General features: G+C 39.3%; 1 protein-coding gene across 2 annotated transcripts in view; it reads right to left on the minus strand.

Annotated features, from left to right (window-relative positions):
- Nucleotides 1-17,484, minus strand: part of Prkdc (protein kinase, DNA-activated, catalytic subunit) — a 170,450-nt gene extending 152,966 nt beyond the window's left edge. For both annotated transcript variants that reach the window (XM_090338803.1, XM_090338802.1), the window contains exons 1-11: nucleotides 17,331-17,484; nucleotides 14,347-14,423; nucleotides 14,148-14,240; nucleotides 10,823-10,897; nucleotides 10,032-10,140; nucleotides 8,503-8,615; nucleotides 8,326-8,425; nucleotides 5,335-5,390; nucleotides 4,958-4,988; nucleotides 4,233-4,390; nucleotides 1,899-2,045 (exon numbers count right to left, since the gene is read on the minus strand). In XM_090338803.1, the coding sequence (XP_090194929.1) occupies nucleotides 1,899-2,045; nucleotides 4,233-4,390; nucleotides 4,958-4,988; nucleotides 5,335-5,390; nucleotides 8,326-8,425; nucleotides 8,503-8,615; nucleotides 10,032-10,140; nucleotides 10,823-10,897; nucleotides 14,148-14,240; nucleotides 14,347-14,423; nucleotides 17,331-17,484 (1,113 nt within the window). The remainder of the gene's footprint in view (nucleotides 1-1,898; nucleotides 2,046-4,232; nucleotides 4,391-4,957; nucleotides 4,989-5,334; nucleotides 5,391-8,325; nucleotides 8,426-8,502; nucleotides 8,616-10,031; nucleotides 10,141-10,822; nucleotides 10,898-14,147; nucleotides 14,241-14,346; nucleotides 14,424-17,330) is intronic.
- Nucleotides 17,485-18,047: the final 563 nt, after the last annotated feature.

Here is an 18,047-nt window from a genome sequence, read left to right on the forward strand (position 1 = left end):
AACATAGGCACAGGCAAAATATTCCTGAACAGAATCCCAGGGTCACAACAGATTGGAGAGATACTCGATAAATGGGACTACCTAAAAATAAAAAGTTTCTGTACAGATAAAAACATAGTCGCAAAAGTAGAGAGACCAATAATACATCTGACAAATGCTTAATATCCAGTATCTACAGGGAACTCAAGAAACTAATCCCCCCAAACCCAGTAAGTCATTCACTAAATGGGCAAGGGAACTAAAGAGAGACTTATCAGAAGAAGAGATTAAAATGGCAGAAAAGCAAATGAGAAAATGTTCATCATCCATGGTCATAAAGGAAATGCAAATAAAACAACCCTAAGATATCACCAAACAAGAATAGCCAAGATTTTGAACCCAGACAATGACAGTTGCTGGCAGGGTTGTGGAGAAAAAGGAACCCTACTACACTGCTGGTGGGAATGTAAACTAGTTCTGCCACTCTAGAAAGCAGAGTGGAGGTTTCTTGAACTGAAAATAGACCTTCCCTAGTATCCCACCATACCACTCCTGGGCATCTACCCTGAACATCATAACCCAAGATACTATAAGGACACCTGCTCAGCTATGTTCATCTCTGCACTATTCACATTAGCCAGGCAATGGAAACAATGCAGATGCCCCACAGCAGATGAATGGATACAGAAAATGTGATGTGTGTATACACACACACACACACACACACACACACACACACACACACAATGGAATTCTACATAGCCAACAGACAAGATAAAATAATGGCTTTCGCAGGGAAGTAGATGAATCTAGAGCAAATCATGTTGAGTGAGATAAGTCAAGACCTAAGGAACAAAAGGCACATGGTATCCTTAATATGTGGCTATTAAATCCAAAGACTACAAGAGCAAGGACTCAATATTTTCATACCCAATGCTATGGACATGGTAATGGAAATATAAACATAACTATATAGACATAAAAACCTATGACTGGCCGGGAGTTTGGCCTAGTGGTTAAAGTGCTTGCCTAGCATGCATGAAGACCCGGGTTCGATTCCTCAGTACCACATACATAGAAAAAAGCCAGAAGTGGTGCTGAGGCTCAAGTGGTAGAGCTCTAGCCTTGAGAAAGTCCAAGGACAGTGTTCAGACCCTGAGCTCAAGCCCAGGACTGGAAAAAAAAAAAAAAAACCTATGACTATAGACACAATGTTTTATTTCATAAATTAATATGTTTCTATGACATACAAACCCTTAGCCTACTTTGGATTAAGTTCTAAATACTAAGTCCCAGTGATTATAAATAGAGATTCCCTTCTTGAACACTTGTTTGTTAAACTTGTCATTTAAAATATGATTCGGGCCGGGAGTTTGGCCTAGTGGTTAAAGTGCTTGCCTAGCATGCACGAAGACCCGGGTTCGATTCCTTGGTACTACATACATACAAAAAAGCCGGAAGTTGTGCTGAGGCTCAAGTGGTAGAGCTCTAGCCTTGAGAAAGTCCAAGGACAGTGCTCAGGCCCTGAGCTCAAGCCCAGGACTGGCAAAAAAAAAAAAAAATATGATGCGAAGGGTGGGAGTGGGGGGGAGGGAAATGGGGATCAAGACATGAGAAAGGGTATCAATGTATGTGAATTAATGTACCTTCTATCTGGAGAATATAATGTAACCTTTCTATTAATTACAATAAAAATATATGAAAAAAACATGATGTAAAAATCAACATTAATGAATTCTTTAATAAAAAAAAGAAAAAAAAAGAATTATAAGGACTAGAGATACCACGAGTTCTAGGTCATCATACACATTTAGTAAAATGACAACAGCATCACAAGATTGCCACATTATTTGCTTTTTTTTTAAAGTACTATATCCCTTTAAACATTAAAATCAAAAACATGAATTAATAAGTCATACTCCCGCAAATAGTCCATATCCACGAATAGCAATGGATAACTCTTTGTTGTATGAATCCATGTTTCTGATGATTCCATAGAACTGTTCCATAAAGTATTGCAGCTTATGTTTATGCACCTCTGCATCTTTTGCCACCATAGAAGAAACCTGCAATTACACGGTATTTACTCTTTAGAAAATTTTACAATCAAATTTTAAAAATTATACAATTTGAAGAAGCTAGAATTATTTGTACACTTTTTCTTTTTTCTCTGTGCTGGCACTAGGACTTAAACTCCAACAAGGACTGAGATCCCAATAAGCATGTAAACTCCAGTGGGGATTTAGATCCCAACAAGTGTGTGTGTGTGTGTGTGTGTGTGTGTGTGTGTGTGTGTGTACACGCACGTGTGCACCTGAATGTGGGGCCTGGGCACTGTCCTTGAGCTTTTGTGCTGGAGGCTAGTGTTCTACCAATTGAGACATGGCATGGCTACCCTTGCAGCTTTTTGGTTGTTAACTGAAGAAAAGAGTCTCATGGACTTTCCTTTGTGGACTATCTTTGAATTCATATCTCAGCCTGTTGAGAAGCAAGGATCACAGGTATTATGAGTATCTCTAACGAGAAAATGTTTTCAGAGAGCCAAACATATATAGATATACAGATATATCTCTATATATATAGAGAGAGAGAGAGACACACACACACAAAGCACACCTATTTCAGCTTTCTGAAACTGGGCTAGACCTAGATTAAGGACAGCAGTGCTTAAGGACAGCAGCACTTTCTCCCTGCTGTACATCAAGCAAAATGAGTCTCAGACCAAATATTCTCTATACCACAGATGCCCACAGGTTTTCATGGACACACTGGTGAATTTAAGTACTAATTATCCATTTTTAACAGTACTCCAAACAAAATATTTGCCATAAATCTCCAGTAGTTCTCAGCAAAGTCAGTACAGCAGATTCCTCTGATCACATAAAATAATATTTATCAAAATGAACTCCAGGAAATGGAAAGAAGTGCTTTTTCCTTTGTTGTTCTTTTAAATTTTTTTCTTCTTTGTTAGCTGATCTGTCTTTGGAAGGGTGAGGGGGACACAGAAATGGAGGGACAAAGGGTGAACAAATATAGTAATGGTGTTCACTAGACACTATGTAGAAAATGAACTATGCCAAGGCCGGTGGCTCACACCTGTAATCCTAGCTACTCAGGCTGAGATCTGAGGATCAAGGTTCAAAGCCAGCCTGGGCACAAAAGGACCTGAAACTCTAATCTCAATTAACCTCTAGAGAACAGGAAGTGGGGCTTGGCTCAAGGGTAGGGGGATAGCCTTGATATGAAGAGCTCAGGAGCAACACCCAGGCCCAGGGGTAGGGCGGTGGCCTTGAGCTGAAGAGCTCAGGGACAGCACCCAGGCCAAGTTCAAGCCCCATGACCTACACACACACACACACACACACACACACACACACACGAAAGAAAGAAAGAAAGAAAGAAAGAAAGAAAGAAAGAAAGAAAGAAAGAAAGAAAATGAACTATACAATTTGTAATAAGGATGAGAGGGAAAAATGGAGAGCAAGGGAAGAAGTGACACTGTTCAAAAAAAATGTACTCATTACCTGACTTATGTAATTATAACTTCTATTTACATCACCTTTGTAATAACAATTATAAAAAAATTCACAAAAAATAAATAACTTTGGGCCGGGAGTTTGGCCTAGTGGTAGAGTGCTTGCCTAGCATGCACAAAGACCCAGGTTCGATTCTTCAGTACTACATACATAGAAAAAAGCTGAAAGTGGTGCTGAGGCTCAAGTGGTAGAGCTCTAGCCTTGAGAAAGTCCAAGGACAGTGCTCAGGTCCTGAGCTCAAGCCCAGGACTGGCAAAATAAATAAATAAATAAACAAACAAACAAACAACTTTGTTCAAAAAATTCTAAATATCCTATCTCAATGAAAATTTCACAGGACAAGGAGCTCTCCCTGGCCCTGAGGTAACCTCCCACAAACTTATCCAACTTCTCATAGTAGTCAACTTTCACCTAATAAAAGAAGAGTAAGAGCCCATCTTTCCCAGCCCTTCCTGAAACACAGCTCCTATATGACACATCTTCATTCCAGCATACATGCTATGATCTTGGCTCTGGATCATGCTCAAGTCTGGTGTCCTAGCTCTCTCAGTCCAAACAGTATCCATGTGACTAATCAATAATATAGCATTCTTACATATATGTTATAATACCTAATGGATTGACTTAAATTTCTTTTTCAAATGTGCAGGTACATGACTGGAATTTAATAATTTGGTAAAAGAAATAGTCATTCTTTTTAAGTGCAAGTTGAAGTACCTGTTTCAGAAAGGATTCCAGGGCTGAATGTGCAGCTTTTTTCAGTTCTACATTTAGATGGCTGCACCACTTTGACAGTACTTCAAATATAGTAATATAGTTGTCCAGAAGGCATGTGCTAAACTGAGAGGCATGCAATGTAAATAAACGTAGGCCAGCTGCAAATGCAAAAGACATTGAGAACTCAGAACATTTCAGGTGTCAAACTATATTCATAATGAAGAGGATAAATGCAGTTGAACAGAGTCAACGTATTTTATTTGCATGTATGAAACTAGAACAATGAAATACATATTGAGATTGTTTTTTATATGGGCAGGGGAAAGTAAGACAGAGTGACTTCAGTGTTGATGGAATATATTTTCATTATATGCACATATGAAAATAAATGAAACTGTCTTAAATAAATGAAAACTTCTTGTACAAATAATGTATGGTAATTCTTCTTTTAAACTAAGTACATGTTAACACATCAGTACTAATATAGTACATTTCTCTACAACAAAGGATTGGAACATTAGTTCAGTGAACCTCACATAAGGGTCTAGATTCATTACATCAATGCAGAATCAAACAACCTGGGTCCCTTGAGACAGAGTTCATATACTAAAAACTAATCCCCTAAAGCCTCTTCATATTCACTGTTATTGACAATTTAACTAAATATATAGTAAAGATAATTTAGTAACCTAAGATGTTATACCTTATTAAATACAAAATCTTACCTAAGGGCACAGCATACCTCTTCAGATCAATCTATTAAAAAAAATGTTTACTATTAGTGTTTAAAAAAAAATCACAAGTTGTTATGGACATAGTCAGAGATATAAACATAACTACACAAACATAAAAATCTATGATGGGCTATATACTCTATAGACCTAATGTTTTATTACATAGATTAATGCTTAATTTTAATTATGTTCAATAACCTAAGTGCCAGTGATTGTATGCAGAGATTCCCTTCTTGAATGCTTATCTGTTAAACATGACATTTGAAATATGATGTAAAAATCAATGTTAATAAATTCTTTAATAAAAAAAATTCTAAAGAAAATCACAAGTATCAACTGCAAAAGAATTTTAAAAATATCAATCCTACCTGAGGACGAATTGCTTTTAGAGCAAAATCAAAAATCTCCTTTGAAGTCTGGGGATCTGGGGAAATAACAGAAAAAGCTTCCATTATAAATCCTAAGAATGCCAAGTCCATCTGGCATACCTTATCAAGGTTTGAGTATCCTGTCAATTCAGAATAACCTCTTCCATCATGTACCAAGATGAATTACAAGCTATTTTCTCCTGCAATTATAAGATATATTTAAATTCTAACTCACTACTTAAAATCTGTTAAATAATCTCTGGGAAACTCACCTTCCTTATTGTAAAAGATATATTTTATACTTTTTTCCTGACGTGGTTTGAACTCAGATCTCCTGCTCTATCACTTAAGCCACACCTCCAGCCTTATTTTTGCTTTTAGTTATTTTTCAGATGGTGTATTTTTGCCAAGGGCCAGTCTCAGATGGAAACCTTCCTACGTAGGCCACCCACTTAGCAGAGACTATAGGCACCTACCACTACACCCAACTAATTTTGGTGAAATAAAATCTGGACAAAGTGGCCTCCCACGTAATCCAAATTATGGTTTTACACCACCTCACTCTGCCCCAATTCATACTTTCTTTTTTTTCCATTAAGAATTATTTTTACCAAGGCTAGGAGTTTGAAGTAATGGTAGCGGGTTTGCCTAGCATGCCTTGAGGAAAGCCCATGGACAGTGCTCAGGCCCTGAGTTCAGCCCCCAAGACTGGCAAAAAAAAAAAGAAAGAGAAAGATTTATTTTTACCATTTACTTGAGGAATTAAATTATGTCATTTTCAGTTAAATAGAAGGAATATGAGATCATCATGTTAGGAAAGACAAATATTGGACCGGGAGTTTGGCCTAGTGACAGAGTTTGGCTAGCATGCACGAAGACCCAAGTTCAATTCCTTGGTACCACATACATAGAAAAAGCTGGAACTGGTGCTGAGGCTCAAGTGGTAGAGCTCTAGCCTTGAGAAAAATCCATGGACAGTGCTCAGGCCCTGAGCTCAATCCCAGGACTGGTTAAAAAAAAAAAAATTGAAAACACAGACTCATAATAGATTTTTGTACATCAACGATGACAGCAGCAGTATTGCAAATCAACAAAAAATAACTATCCAATGATGGATGATCAATATGTGGTATATTCATACAATGGACTACTGTATAGCCTTAAAAAGAAAAAATTACGAAGGGATATATACTCTACAGACATAATGTTTAATATGTACCTATGACATACAAACCCTCAGCTTAATTTTAATTATGTTCTAAAATCTATGTGCCAGTGATTGCATATAGAGATTCCCTTCTTGAATACTTGTTTGTTAAACATGATATTTGAAATATGATGTAAAAATCAGTATTAATAAAACCTTAAAAAAGAAAGAGAAAATTCTGTTGGACACTGGTGGCTCATGCCTGTAATACTAGCTACTCAGGAAGCTCAGAAATAAGTATTGTGGTTCGAAGCCAACCTGGGCAAGAAAATCTGTGAGACTCTTATCATCAATTAACTACCCAAAAAAAAAGCCAGAAGTGGAGCTGTGGCTCAAATGGTAGAGCATTAGCCTTGAGAAAAAAATGAAGTTCAGAGACAATGCCCAAGTCCCTGAATTCAAGCCCCAGGATTAGCACCAAAAAAGAGTTTTTATTGTTTTGATATTTGTGCTAGTACTGGGGGTTAAATTCAGGGCCTTACACTCTCACTTTTCTCTCAGATTAACACTCTACCACTTGAACCATATCTTTAGTCTGGCTTTGTTCCTGCTTTACTCATTATTTTTCTGCCTAAGCTGGCTTCAAATAGCAAGTCTCAGAACTCAGCCTCCTGAGTAACAAAGTTTAGTCACATAAGACTTTAGCACCTTATAAAAGTTCAACTACATAATCTTCTTGAGTGACAGGCCTACAGATATAAACCAATTGGAGTAAAAGGTAAGAAAAGACAATAGCCATAAAAGGGTAGTTCAAGACATCCATATGATGAATTTGCTTGATAACTTGCCTGTAGTGGTACATATACAAATCTGCACACATGACAGTAATATGTAAAATTAAATACATAATAATGCATGCTTGTGAAACTGGTGAGATATGGTAAAACTAAGTGGGTAATATAAATGTTAATTAATATCCCCTTGCGCTAACACACTATAAAACACATTATCTAAAGGAAGCAGGGGAGAGCATATGGAGTCTTTCTGAATTATTTCCCACAATGGTAAATTCAAAAAAACAAGCAAGCAGGCTGGGAGTGTGGCCGACTAGTAGAATGTTTGCCTGGCATGCATGAAGCCCTGGGTTGGAGTCCTTAGTATCACATACACAGAAAAAGCTACAAGTGGTGCTATAACTCAAGTGGCAGAGCACTTGAGAAAGCTCAAGAACAGTGCTCAGGCCCTGAGTTCAAGCCCCAGGACTAGCAAAAAAAAAAAAAGTGTCAGGGGCTGGGAGTTTGGCCTAGTGGTAGAGTACTTGCCTAGCATGCACGAAGACCCGGGTTTGATTCCTTGGTACCACATACATAGAAAAAAGTGGTGCTGAGGCTCAAGTGGTAGAGCTCTAGCCTTGAGAAAGTCCAAGGACAGTGCTCACACCCTGAGCTAGCCCAGGACTGGCCAAAAAAAAAAAAAAAAAGTGTCAGAAGAAAGAAAGAAAGAAAGAAAAAAAAAAAGCAAGCAAGCAATTTTTCTTTTCTTTTTTTTGTCAATTGTGGGGCTTGAACTTTGGGCCTGGGCCTGGGCGCTGTACCTGAGCAGTTCAGCTCAAGGCTATCACTCTGCCACTTGAGCTACAGTGCCACTTCAAGTTTTCTGGTGGTTAACTGGAGATAACAGTCTCACTGACTTTCATGCCTGGGGTAGCTTTGAACCACAATCCTCAAATCTCAGCCTCCTGAATAACTAGGACTAACAGGTGTGCACCACCAGCACCCAGCAGCAATTTCTTTTAGACTTATAATTTGAACAGGGAAAGAAAACCAAGTGAAGACCATTAATACCTTCTTCTATGGACTTAGTGAAGTTGCACAAAAGTGAGGACAATCCCTTCAGACAGCCAGCCACAACAGGAAGCTTGGGTTCTCTTATCGTAGAGGTCATCTAAAAGCAAATTATTAAGAAGATGTTGCTCAATGGAAAAAAAAGTCTATGGCACTAGAAATCATAGTTTATCATACCTGGGTCTTCAGTTCACCCAGAAAAGCTCGGAATAGGTTTTCTGAATAATTTATCATCTCACTAGGATGTACTTCACCTAATACTCCAAGGAGTTCATATACTTTTTCTAAAACTGAAAAATAAATTTTAGACAAATAATATCATCAAATTACATGTTAAGTAAGAAAATATGTTACATAAAATAATAAGGGAGTGCCGGGAGTGTAGCCTAGTGGTAGAGTACTTGCCTAGCATGCATAAAGCCAGGGTTTGTGCATGCTAGGTGAGCACTCTACCACTAGGCTACACTCCCAGCCTGAGCGCTGAAGATTTCAGTTTGAAGTCAACCAAGACAAATAGAAGACACTCTGATCTCCAACTATGTAGCTAAAGGCCAGAGTAGAAGTGTGGCTCAAATGGTAGAGTACCAACCTTGAACCAAAAAAGCTAAGGGAGGGCCGGGAGCGTAGCCTAGTGATAAGAGTGCTTGGCTAGCATGCATGAGACCCTGGGTTTGATTCCTCAGTAACACGTACTAAGGAAAAGCCAGAAGTGGCACTGTGGCTCAAGTGGCAGAGCACTGGTCTTGAGCAAAAAGTATCCAAGGACAGTGTACAGTCCCTGAGTTCATGCTCTAGGACTGGCAAGAAAAAAAAAAAATAAGGGAAAGCAAGAGGCAGAGCTGAAGCCCCAGTGATTGCACAAATATTAATTAAAATAAAATAAAATATCTAACTCTGGATACTGGAATCTTTCCTATTAGTATAAGGAAGATATTAGTATAAAATAATCTAAAGTAGGGCAAGGAGTTTGGCCTAGTGGTAGAGTGCTTGCCTAGCATGCACGAAGACCCGGGTTCAATTCCTTGGTACCACAAACAGAAAAAAGTCAGAAGTGGTGCTGAGGTTCAGGTGGTAGAGCTCTAGCCTTGAGAAAGTCCAAGGACAGTGCTCAGGCCCTGAGCTCAAGCCCAGGACTGGCAAAAAAAAAAAAAAAAACTCAAGTAATAAAGTATAACTATAATATAAAAATAATTATCATAAATATAATCAAAGTATACAATAACTTATATTTTATTTGCATTTAGTTTTGGGGGGTTTTGGGTTTGTTTGTTTGTTTTCTTATGCCAATCCTGGACTTGGATTCAGGGCCTGCGCACTGTCTTTGAGTTGTTGCTCAAGACTAGCAAGCTATCACTTAGGCCTCAGCTCTACTTCCTGCTCTTTCAGGCTAACTGGAGCTAAAAGTTTCATGGAATTTCCTTCCTAGACTGTCAACCCAGGATCCAGAGATCTCCCCCTCCTGAGTAGTTAGAATTATAGGAATGAGAACACTTTTCTGTTTAAAGGAACAATTTTGTGAAGATTAACATATTTATAAACAGAACTCTTCACATATTGTCTTTACTATTTACCATTTTGGAATGTTTTCAGTAAAAGGATTTATCTGTAAAACACATAAGATCTTGGTAAAGAAAACCTAAGTCATGTACTAATGGTAAAGATTCATGTATTAAAGTATCTGAAAATAGTATTTAAATTTATCTCACCAGTATCTGGTATTTTTGTTTTCATTGCAAGTTCTCCATAGAATTTATTAAATAATTCTCCAACCTTAAAGTCATCCATGAGTCTCGAACTTCTCAGCATCTGAAGTAACTGAAAACACAAACTACATTAAAAAAAAATAATAATAAAGAAAAAGTTCCTCTACTTCCAACAATCTCTAAGATTCCAAGACTCATCTATCTGATGACTGGGGAGGTTAGACTTGATGAGTGTAAGCAGGTGTTTCTTTCCCAGTAATCACTAAAAGATTAGAACTTTGTAATCATGCTAATGCTTATTTGCTAAAACATTAGAAAATAATGTTTTAACTATCAGAATCACAGACCAACCAGGACGAAACAAATGCAAAAACCAAAATGCAAATAGAGAAATGTGGATGAGAGTGAGAACCAGGGAACAGGGCAATACAACAGTCTCCATCCAACTGCTGACATTTCAGGAAAAAAACCCATGAGAAATGCACAAAATTATCCTTTGGCAATCCCTAATAGTGTTCACTCTAATAACCAAAGGAGATATGAGTAAAAGAGCGCTAAATCCTTTATTTTTCTCTGTGGTTCCCCTTACAATCCAAAATTCTTCCTCTACTATCCAGATAAGGACAAACACTAGAGTATTTATCAGGCGATCAGTGGGAAATAACATCTATCAAAGTAATTCTGGTCTTCCCTACCCACACTCTAACCAAAGCAGGATTCCCAAACCAAATGTTTTGTCTTTCAGGAGATATATGTGCAAAACAAAGTACATGTATTTGAAAATAGGAAATTACCTTAATAAGAAGATCGAGGGCTGGAACTTTACATTTAGCAGCTCTGTCTTTTGTATAAACACTGGTACATATATTCTGTTTTAAAAGATGACAACAAAATCATCAGTAGGATATAAGCACTAAGACTTACTAAGAGTTAACTGTACACCCTGAGGAGAAATACAATGTATGACATATTAAAATTTGACATTAAGGTGTTAAAATTTAACATTAGAGTATATAAAAGTACAAATTCAAAATAACTGACAACACTGAATCAATACACTATGGTGTATGCCAGATAACAGTGGTTCATACTACGATCCCAGCTACTAAAGATTATACTTCAAAGCCAAACCAAGCAGGAAAGTCCATGAGACTCTTATCACCAATTTAGCAACAAAGAGTCACAAGTGGTACAGCACTAGGCTTGAGCAGATAAAACTAAAAGACAGAGCCTAGGCCCTGAGTTCAAGACCCAGTACTCAGAAACAGACACACAAAGACACACAGGCACACATGCGCACACCACTATTTCCTAGCAGAGGAACAAAATAATTCAACATCTATGTGTGTATGACTATATAAGATGATGCTAAACAAAATAAACTCCAGGATATGGAAACAAGAGGTTTATCTTTATGGTTCTTGTTTTTAATGTACTATGTGAAGTTATTTATTTTCTCTTTTGTTTCCCTTTTTTCCTTCATGATTTATCCCCTGTTGTTACAGTATCTGATTTTGGTACCAGGTGTTATGCTTATACTTTATTTATTTGAATTAGGGAAGGGAAGAGGAAATATAAGATGAGACAAAAGATAAAGGGCAGAAAGATAAAAGGCAGCCGAGCACAGTAGCTCAGGCAGGTAATCCTAGCTACTCAGGAGGCTGAGATCTGAGGAAAAAGGTTCAAAGCCAGCCTAGGCACAAAAGGACCAGAGAGTCAATTAACCTCAAGAAAACGAGAAGTGGGGCTTAGGGATTGGGTGAAGGGTAGGTCGGGAGCCTTGAGCTGAAGAGCTCAGGGACAGCTATAAGATAATATGTTGCAAATTAACTACAACTTGGGAGGGGGTGGGGGAGGAAAAGTGGAGAAAAACATGGGAAGGGTAACAATATTTGAGTAAAGTACTCAATACCTTACATGCATAACTGTAATAACTCTATAGATAATCCCGACAATCATTTTTTTAGTTTTCTAGTTAACTGGAGATAAGAGTCTCAGGTCCTTTTGTTCCTGGGCTAGCTTTGAACCTAGATCCTCAGATCTCAGCCTCCTGAGTACCTAGGATTACAGGCATGAGCCATCATGCCGGCTCAATAATTTTTTTTTAATCACACTATTGCCAGGCACGGTGGCCTTGAGCTGAAGAGCTCAACAGACAGTGCCCAGACCCAGAGTTCAAGTCCCCAACCCCCCTCCCAAAAAAATCACACTATTGTAAAAAAATATCAATGATAATAAAATAGACTCCTCTCCAGATTTTTTAAATTTTTTCTTAGGAAGGTAAGGTCCATGAGTCTCATATCTGAAACTAATCACCAAAAAGAGCTAGTAGAGCTGTGGCTCAATTGGTAAAGCTCTAGCTTTGAGAAAAAAAAAACAAAAAACTCAGGGGCAGGCACTGGCCCACTCATGCCTGAAATCCTACCTACTTAGGAGGCAAAAATCTGAGGATCGCGATTTAAAACCAGCATGGGCAAGAAAGTTCATAAGACTCTTCGTCTCCAATCAACCACTAGAAAACGAGAGGTGGTGCTGTGGCTCAAAGTGGTAGAGTACTAGCCTTGTGTGAAAAAGCTCAGGGACAGTGCCCAGGTCCTGAGTTCAAGACCCGAGACTGATACACCAAGAGAAGGAAAGAAAGGAAGGAGGGAGGGAAACAAAAATGTTTTCCCCACATATGTCCCATAGTATTTGTTGTCTTACAGAAAATGAAACATGCCTCTGGTGCCAGCTACTCAAGAAGCTGAAGTGGGAGGACAGGCTGTGTACATAAGTTTGAAAGCAATCTAGGCAACAAAGAAGGAAGGGAAGGAGAGAGGAAGGAGAAAATTTAGAGAGGGAAACAGAAAAAAATGAAAAAGATGAAGGAAGGGTAGGAAGAAAAAAGGAAGGAAAGAGAACGGAAAGGAGACAGTATGGTAGAGTAAAAAAATAATTGAGAAGGGCTAGGGAGTTAAAGCTCAACAGGTAAAATGTCTGCCTAGTAAACATAGAGAACTGAGTTGAAGCCTAGTAGTACTGAGGAAAATAAATAACCAAGCAATCAATTATTTGGTGGCTCACACCATATGAGGCCAGAGCAGGCACAAAGCTAACAAGACCCCACTCCAAAGGAAAAAAATGTTCAGTGTAATAGTTTGTCAACCTAGCTATGTCTGTCATCACAGCTATATAGGTCTAACTAAAAGAATGCCCAAGCTAGTCCTCCCTAAGCAAAACCTTGAAACCCTATGTGAAAAATAACTAAAGCAAACAAGGCTGAAGGTAGGGCCTAAGTGGGAGAGTACTTGCCCAGAAAGCAAAGACTCTGAATTCAAACCCAAGCTTTAAAAAAAAAAAAAGAAATTCAAAGAAGGGATTGGGAGTATAGTTCAGTGGCAGAGAGTATGGGGTTTAATTCCTTGGTACCACATACTCAGAAAAAGCCTGCAGTAGTGCTATGGCTCAAGTGGCAGAGCTATGGCCTTGAGCAAAAAGTGTACAAGGACAGTGGCCAAGCCCTGAGTTCAAACCCAAAAATATTAAATTTAGGGACAGGAGTTTGGCCAAGTGTTAAGAGTGTTGCCTAACATGCACAAAGACCAGGGTTCAATTCCTCGGTACCACATACATAGAAAAAAGCCAGAAGTGGTGCTGTAGCTCAAGTGGTAGAGATTTAGCCTTGAGAAAGCTCAAGGACAGTGCTCCGGCCCTGAGTTCAAGCCCAGGGACTGGCAAAAAAAACCAATTCAATTTAGGCTGGGAGTTTGACCTAGTGGTAGAGTGCTTGCCTAGCATGCACGAAGACCAGGGTTCGATTCCTTGGTACCACATACATAGAAAAAAGCCAGAAGTGGTGCTGATGCTCAAGTGGTAATAAATTCAATTTATTATAATAATAGTATCATTACTTATTCCATGTGCAAAAAGGTATCCAGTTACAAAACTAAGTAGTTTCTCTGACAGTGTTTCATTTCACTAAATGTAAAACCAATGTAAAACCAAAAAGCTTGCTTCATTTCTCATACAAACTAAAAATAAACTCCCCAACAAGATACAAATAAAATTAAAATCTAAGTTCCTTACAGAAAACAGAAATTGATATGTGATGAGATAACATTCATATTTTTATTTTCTTACCTTAATATCAAGAGAATAAGGTATGACCTTCTGCCCAATTTTCTCTAAGAAGATAAATAAAAACTTTAGGGCTTCTTCTCTACAATCACGAAACTTTAAGAAATAAACACAGATAATATGAGTAAGGAAAGGTTTCACTCAAACACAGAGGAACAAACATACATGATATAAAATGAAACAGTAAAAAGTTCGTACTTACTTCATCAACATTAAGTGATTTTCGAACAAATACAAGCAGGCCAAAATCTTTGGAAAAAATTAAAGAAATCTGCAAAGCTAAAGAAAAAAGAAAAAAGTTAGAATTGCAGAGGCTGGGAGCGTGGCATAGTGATAGAGTGCTCGCCTAGCATGTACTGGGTTTGATTCCTCAGTACCACATACACAGAAAAAGCTGGAAGTGGTGCTGTGACTCAAGTGGTAGAGTGCTAGCCTTGAGAAAGCCTAGCGACAGTGCTCAGGCTCTAAGTTCACGCACCAGAACTGGGGAAAAAAAAAAAAAAAGAATTTATAATTGTCAACAATCACTTCACAAATGACCTCTAAGAATATTGCAAGATTTTCAAAACAGACTTGTGACAAAACACTAACCTTCTGAGACAAAGAAAAGAGAAAGTTCTGAATGACAATCCATAGAAATTCAGTAATAAAAATAATGGAGCCACTCCCAAAGTCACCCAGACCCTTAACCTCTGAGGTCAAATTTTGGGTATTAACTTTATATGGTGATGGAAAAAAAAAATCATGGTTTTAAGTAGAATGGTAGGATCATTCTGGAATAGCTGGGCCTATAAAAAAAAAATAGCTGGGTCTATAAAAAATAAGGGGAGGAAGTTTGGCCCAAGGGGTAGGATGTCACAGTCTTGCATGAAAAAAACAAGTGACAGCACAGGATCTGAGGTTCAAACCCCAGTACTGGCACTAAAAGGCAGTAAAAAGAAAAGGTTAAACATCAAAATAGGACAGCATGAGAGATTTAAACCTCTTCTGATAGATTTGTCAAGGTGTTTGTTTTTTTACTTTGAAAATGTTAACAAGGCCATGATCCAAGGAAAATGGGCACCATTTTGAAGCAGGAGACATCAACAAAGAAACAGGGAACTTTATGAATACATGGAACCTTAGGGAAGGAAATCAGTCCTGCCTAAACCTTGTTTCAGGCTTGGTCAGGTCTATGTCCAGTTTCTTACTATGGAACTTTAAGGATAGCAGTCAGTTGTTTTGAACAAATAAACCAATGCCATGTATAATTATAATCCTAGTACCTGGAAAGTAAGGCTAGTCAATAGTTGAGTTTAAGGTCACCCTGGACTATACAATATAGCATGTCGCAAAAAAAAAAAAGAAAAAAGCAAGCAAGCTGGGCAAAGGCTCATGCCTGTAATCCTAGCAACTCAAAAGGCTGAGATCTGGGGAATCTTGGTTCAAAGCCATCCGGGACACTAAAAGTCCATGAAACTCTTATCTTTAATTAACCACCAGAAAATGGAAGTGGCAGTGTGCCCTAGGGAGTAGGGCAGTATCCTTGAGCTGAAGAGGTCAGGGACAGCGCCAGATCCCGAGTTCAAGTCCCACGACTAACCAAAAAAAAAAAAGAGGAAGAAAAGAAAAAGAGGGGACAAGCTTAGTGGTAGAGTGCTCACCTAGCATGCATGAAGCCCTGGATTCGATTACCAGAACCACACACAGAGAAAAAGCCAGAAGTGGCATTGTGGCTCAAGTGCCAGAATGCTAGCTTGAGCAAAATGTGTCTAAGGACAGTGCCCAGGCCCTGAGTTCAAGGACTAGCAAAAAAAAAAAAAAAAAAAAAGACACACACACACACACACACAAAATACCACTAAACTTTCAGTAATTGTTACAGCAATAATATCTCTATAATATATAATCCCTAAACATATTGCATATTGACAATAAACTTGGAACTGTTTTAGGAACAAGATACTAAACAAGAATGAATTCCAACCCTGAAACCCTAAGGACCGAGGCAATTACATAATGTTAGTTCATTTTATATTTCCGCATAAATATACCCTAAATAACACTTGGACACTTAGGTATTCTTTTGCCTTATGTCTTGCTTTGCTTATAAACTTGTAATGGAATTCACCATCCAGCACAGGCTAGGCAAGTAAGTGATCTACCAGTACACTACTGTGCCAGTCCCTATATAGCATCTTGGTTTATAATTTTAAAAGCATCTTAAAGTTTTGTTTACATTTCTACACGGCTTTCAGCACCCATTTCTTGGGAAGAGCTCACTGAATTCTTAATGGTAATAGGGTACAACTTATATATTAAAAGGTCAATATTCTTACATATTTTTTGTTGGTTTCCCCTTTTCTAGTGATTAACTGGAGATAAGAGTCTCTCCATCTTTAGTGCAGAGGCTGGGTGTGAACCGCAATCCTCAGATCTTAGCCTCCTGAGTAGCTAGGATTACAGGTGTGAGCCACAGCACCTGGCTCATTCTTACATTTTTTCTTTTCTTTTTTTTTCCATATATTTTTATTGTAATTAATAGAAGGGTTACATTATATTCTCCAGATAGAAGGTGCATTACTTCACATACCTTGATACCCTTTCTCATGTATTGGTCCCCATTTCCCACCCCCCCACTCCCGCCCCTCATCTTGTTTCCCCCCCTTCCTTATCCGATTTCAAAAAACCAAATACGCATATATTCAATATACAGATCACTCTTCCATTTTTTTAAAAAAGGAATTCACAATGTTTCAAGTTCTCACAGAAGGTCCTATTTAATTCTTAAGATGCTAATCAGAAGTAGATGGCCAGCCAGGACTGATGTGAAATCTTGCTAAAGGAGGAGGGACTCCCACAAACGGGAAGGGGGAAAAAAAATCTCCCTCAGGTATTGCTAATGAGTTAAAAAAAAATTCTCTCGTACATCTGTAATTGTTGTCATAATCCCGAGAAACGAATACAGAATGGGTTTTGGCCAGGTAAGATGAGTCCCATGTACGCAGTAGTTCTGTCAAGTGGAGGATCAATTCCCCCATCTCTGACGCTCGGGAGGAGCAGCAGTAGGACAAATTACTCTGGATACACATCCACAGACACTCGAGAGCCTTCCAAACGCAGACCACGGGCCCACGGGGAGAGACGGGGTGGGTGTCCCGTTGCTCCAGTCCGCACGGGCACGGGAAGGAGGGAGGCCATACGCACCCTGCACCGCGGAGCTGGTGCTCAGCACGCACTCCTGTCCCAGGCCGCGGACCAGCTGATAGCCGGCCACTGCAGCGCTGCAGCTGTCCGCGGCGGACACCAAGTCCTGCAACTGCAGCAGGGACGCCCGCAAGCCACTTCTGGAGTCCGCCATGACGCCGCGCGCCGGCTTCCGCGCACGCGCAGCCGATCCCGCGGCCGGAGCCTCGGGGCGGGGCGGAGGGCGTGGCAAGGCTGCCGCGAGGGGAGCCCGCCGGCCCAGGCCGGGCTCCGGGTCCCGCTCGGGAAGCGCGTAACGTTTGTAGGACGTACACACCGAAACCTAAAGAGGAAACCGGAAACCAATGGTGTGATTGGAGGAATGAAGGAGGAAGCTACACGTTGGGTTTCACTTAACGCCGGAGGTGCTTCAGTCAAGAGCAAGCTTGTTGATAAAAAGTGAAAGATTGGCCAGGAGTTTGGACTAGTGGTCGAGTGCTAGCCTGGCCCGGACTCCCGGGGCCACAGACATAGAAAAAGCCGGACGTGGTGCTGAGGCTCCAGTGGTAGAGCGCTAGCCTTGAGAAAGTCCAACGACAGCGCTCAGGCCCTGAGCTCAAGCCCGGGACTGGGGGAAAAAAGTGAAAACTTCAGTTGAAATGTCGTTAGGAGTTAAAATAAGAATGTCCGAGTAATAATGCTTAATTAGGTACTGCATACTTTCAAGGCAAAGTCCTA

The sequence above is a fragment of the Megascapheus bottae genome, chromosome 9 (assembly GCF_031878675.1).
Source record: "Megascapheus bottae isolate mThoBot1 chromosome 9, mThoBot2.hap1, whole genome shotgun sequence".
NCBI lineage: Eukaryota > Metazoa > Chordata > Mammalia > Rodentia > Geomyidae > Megascapheus > Megascapheus bottae.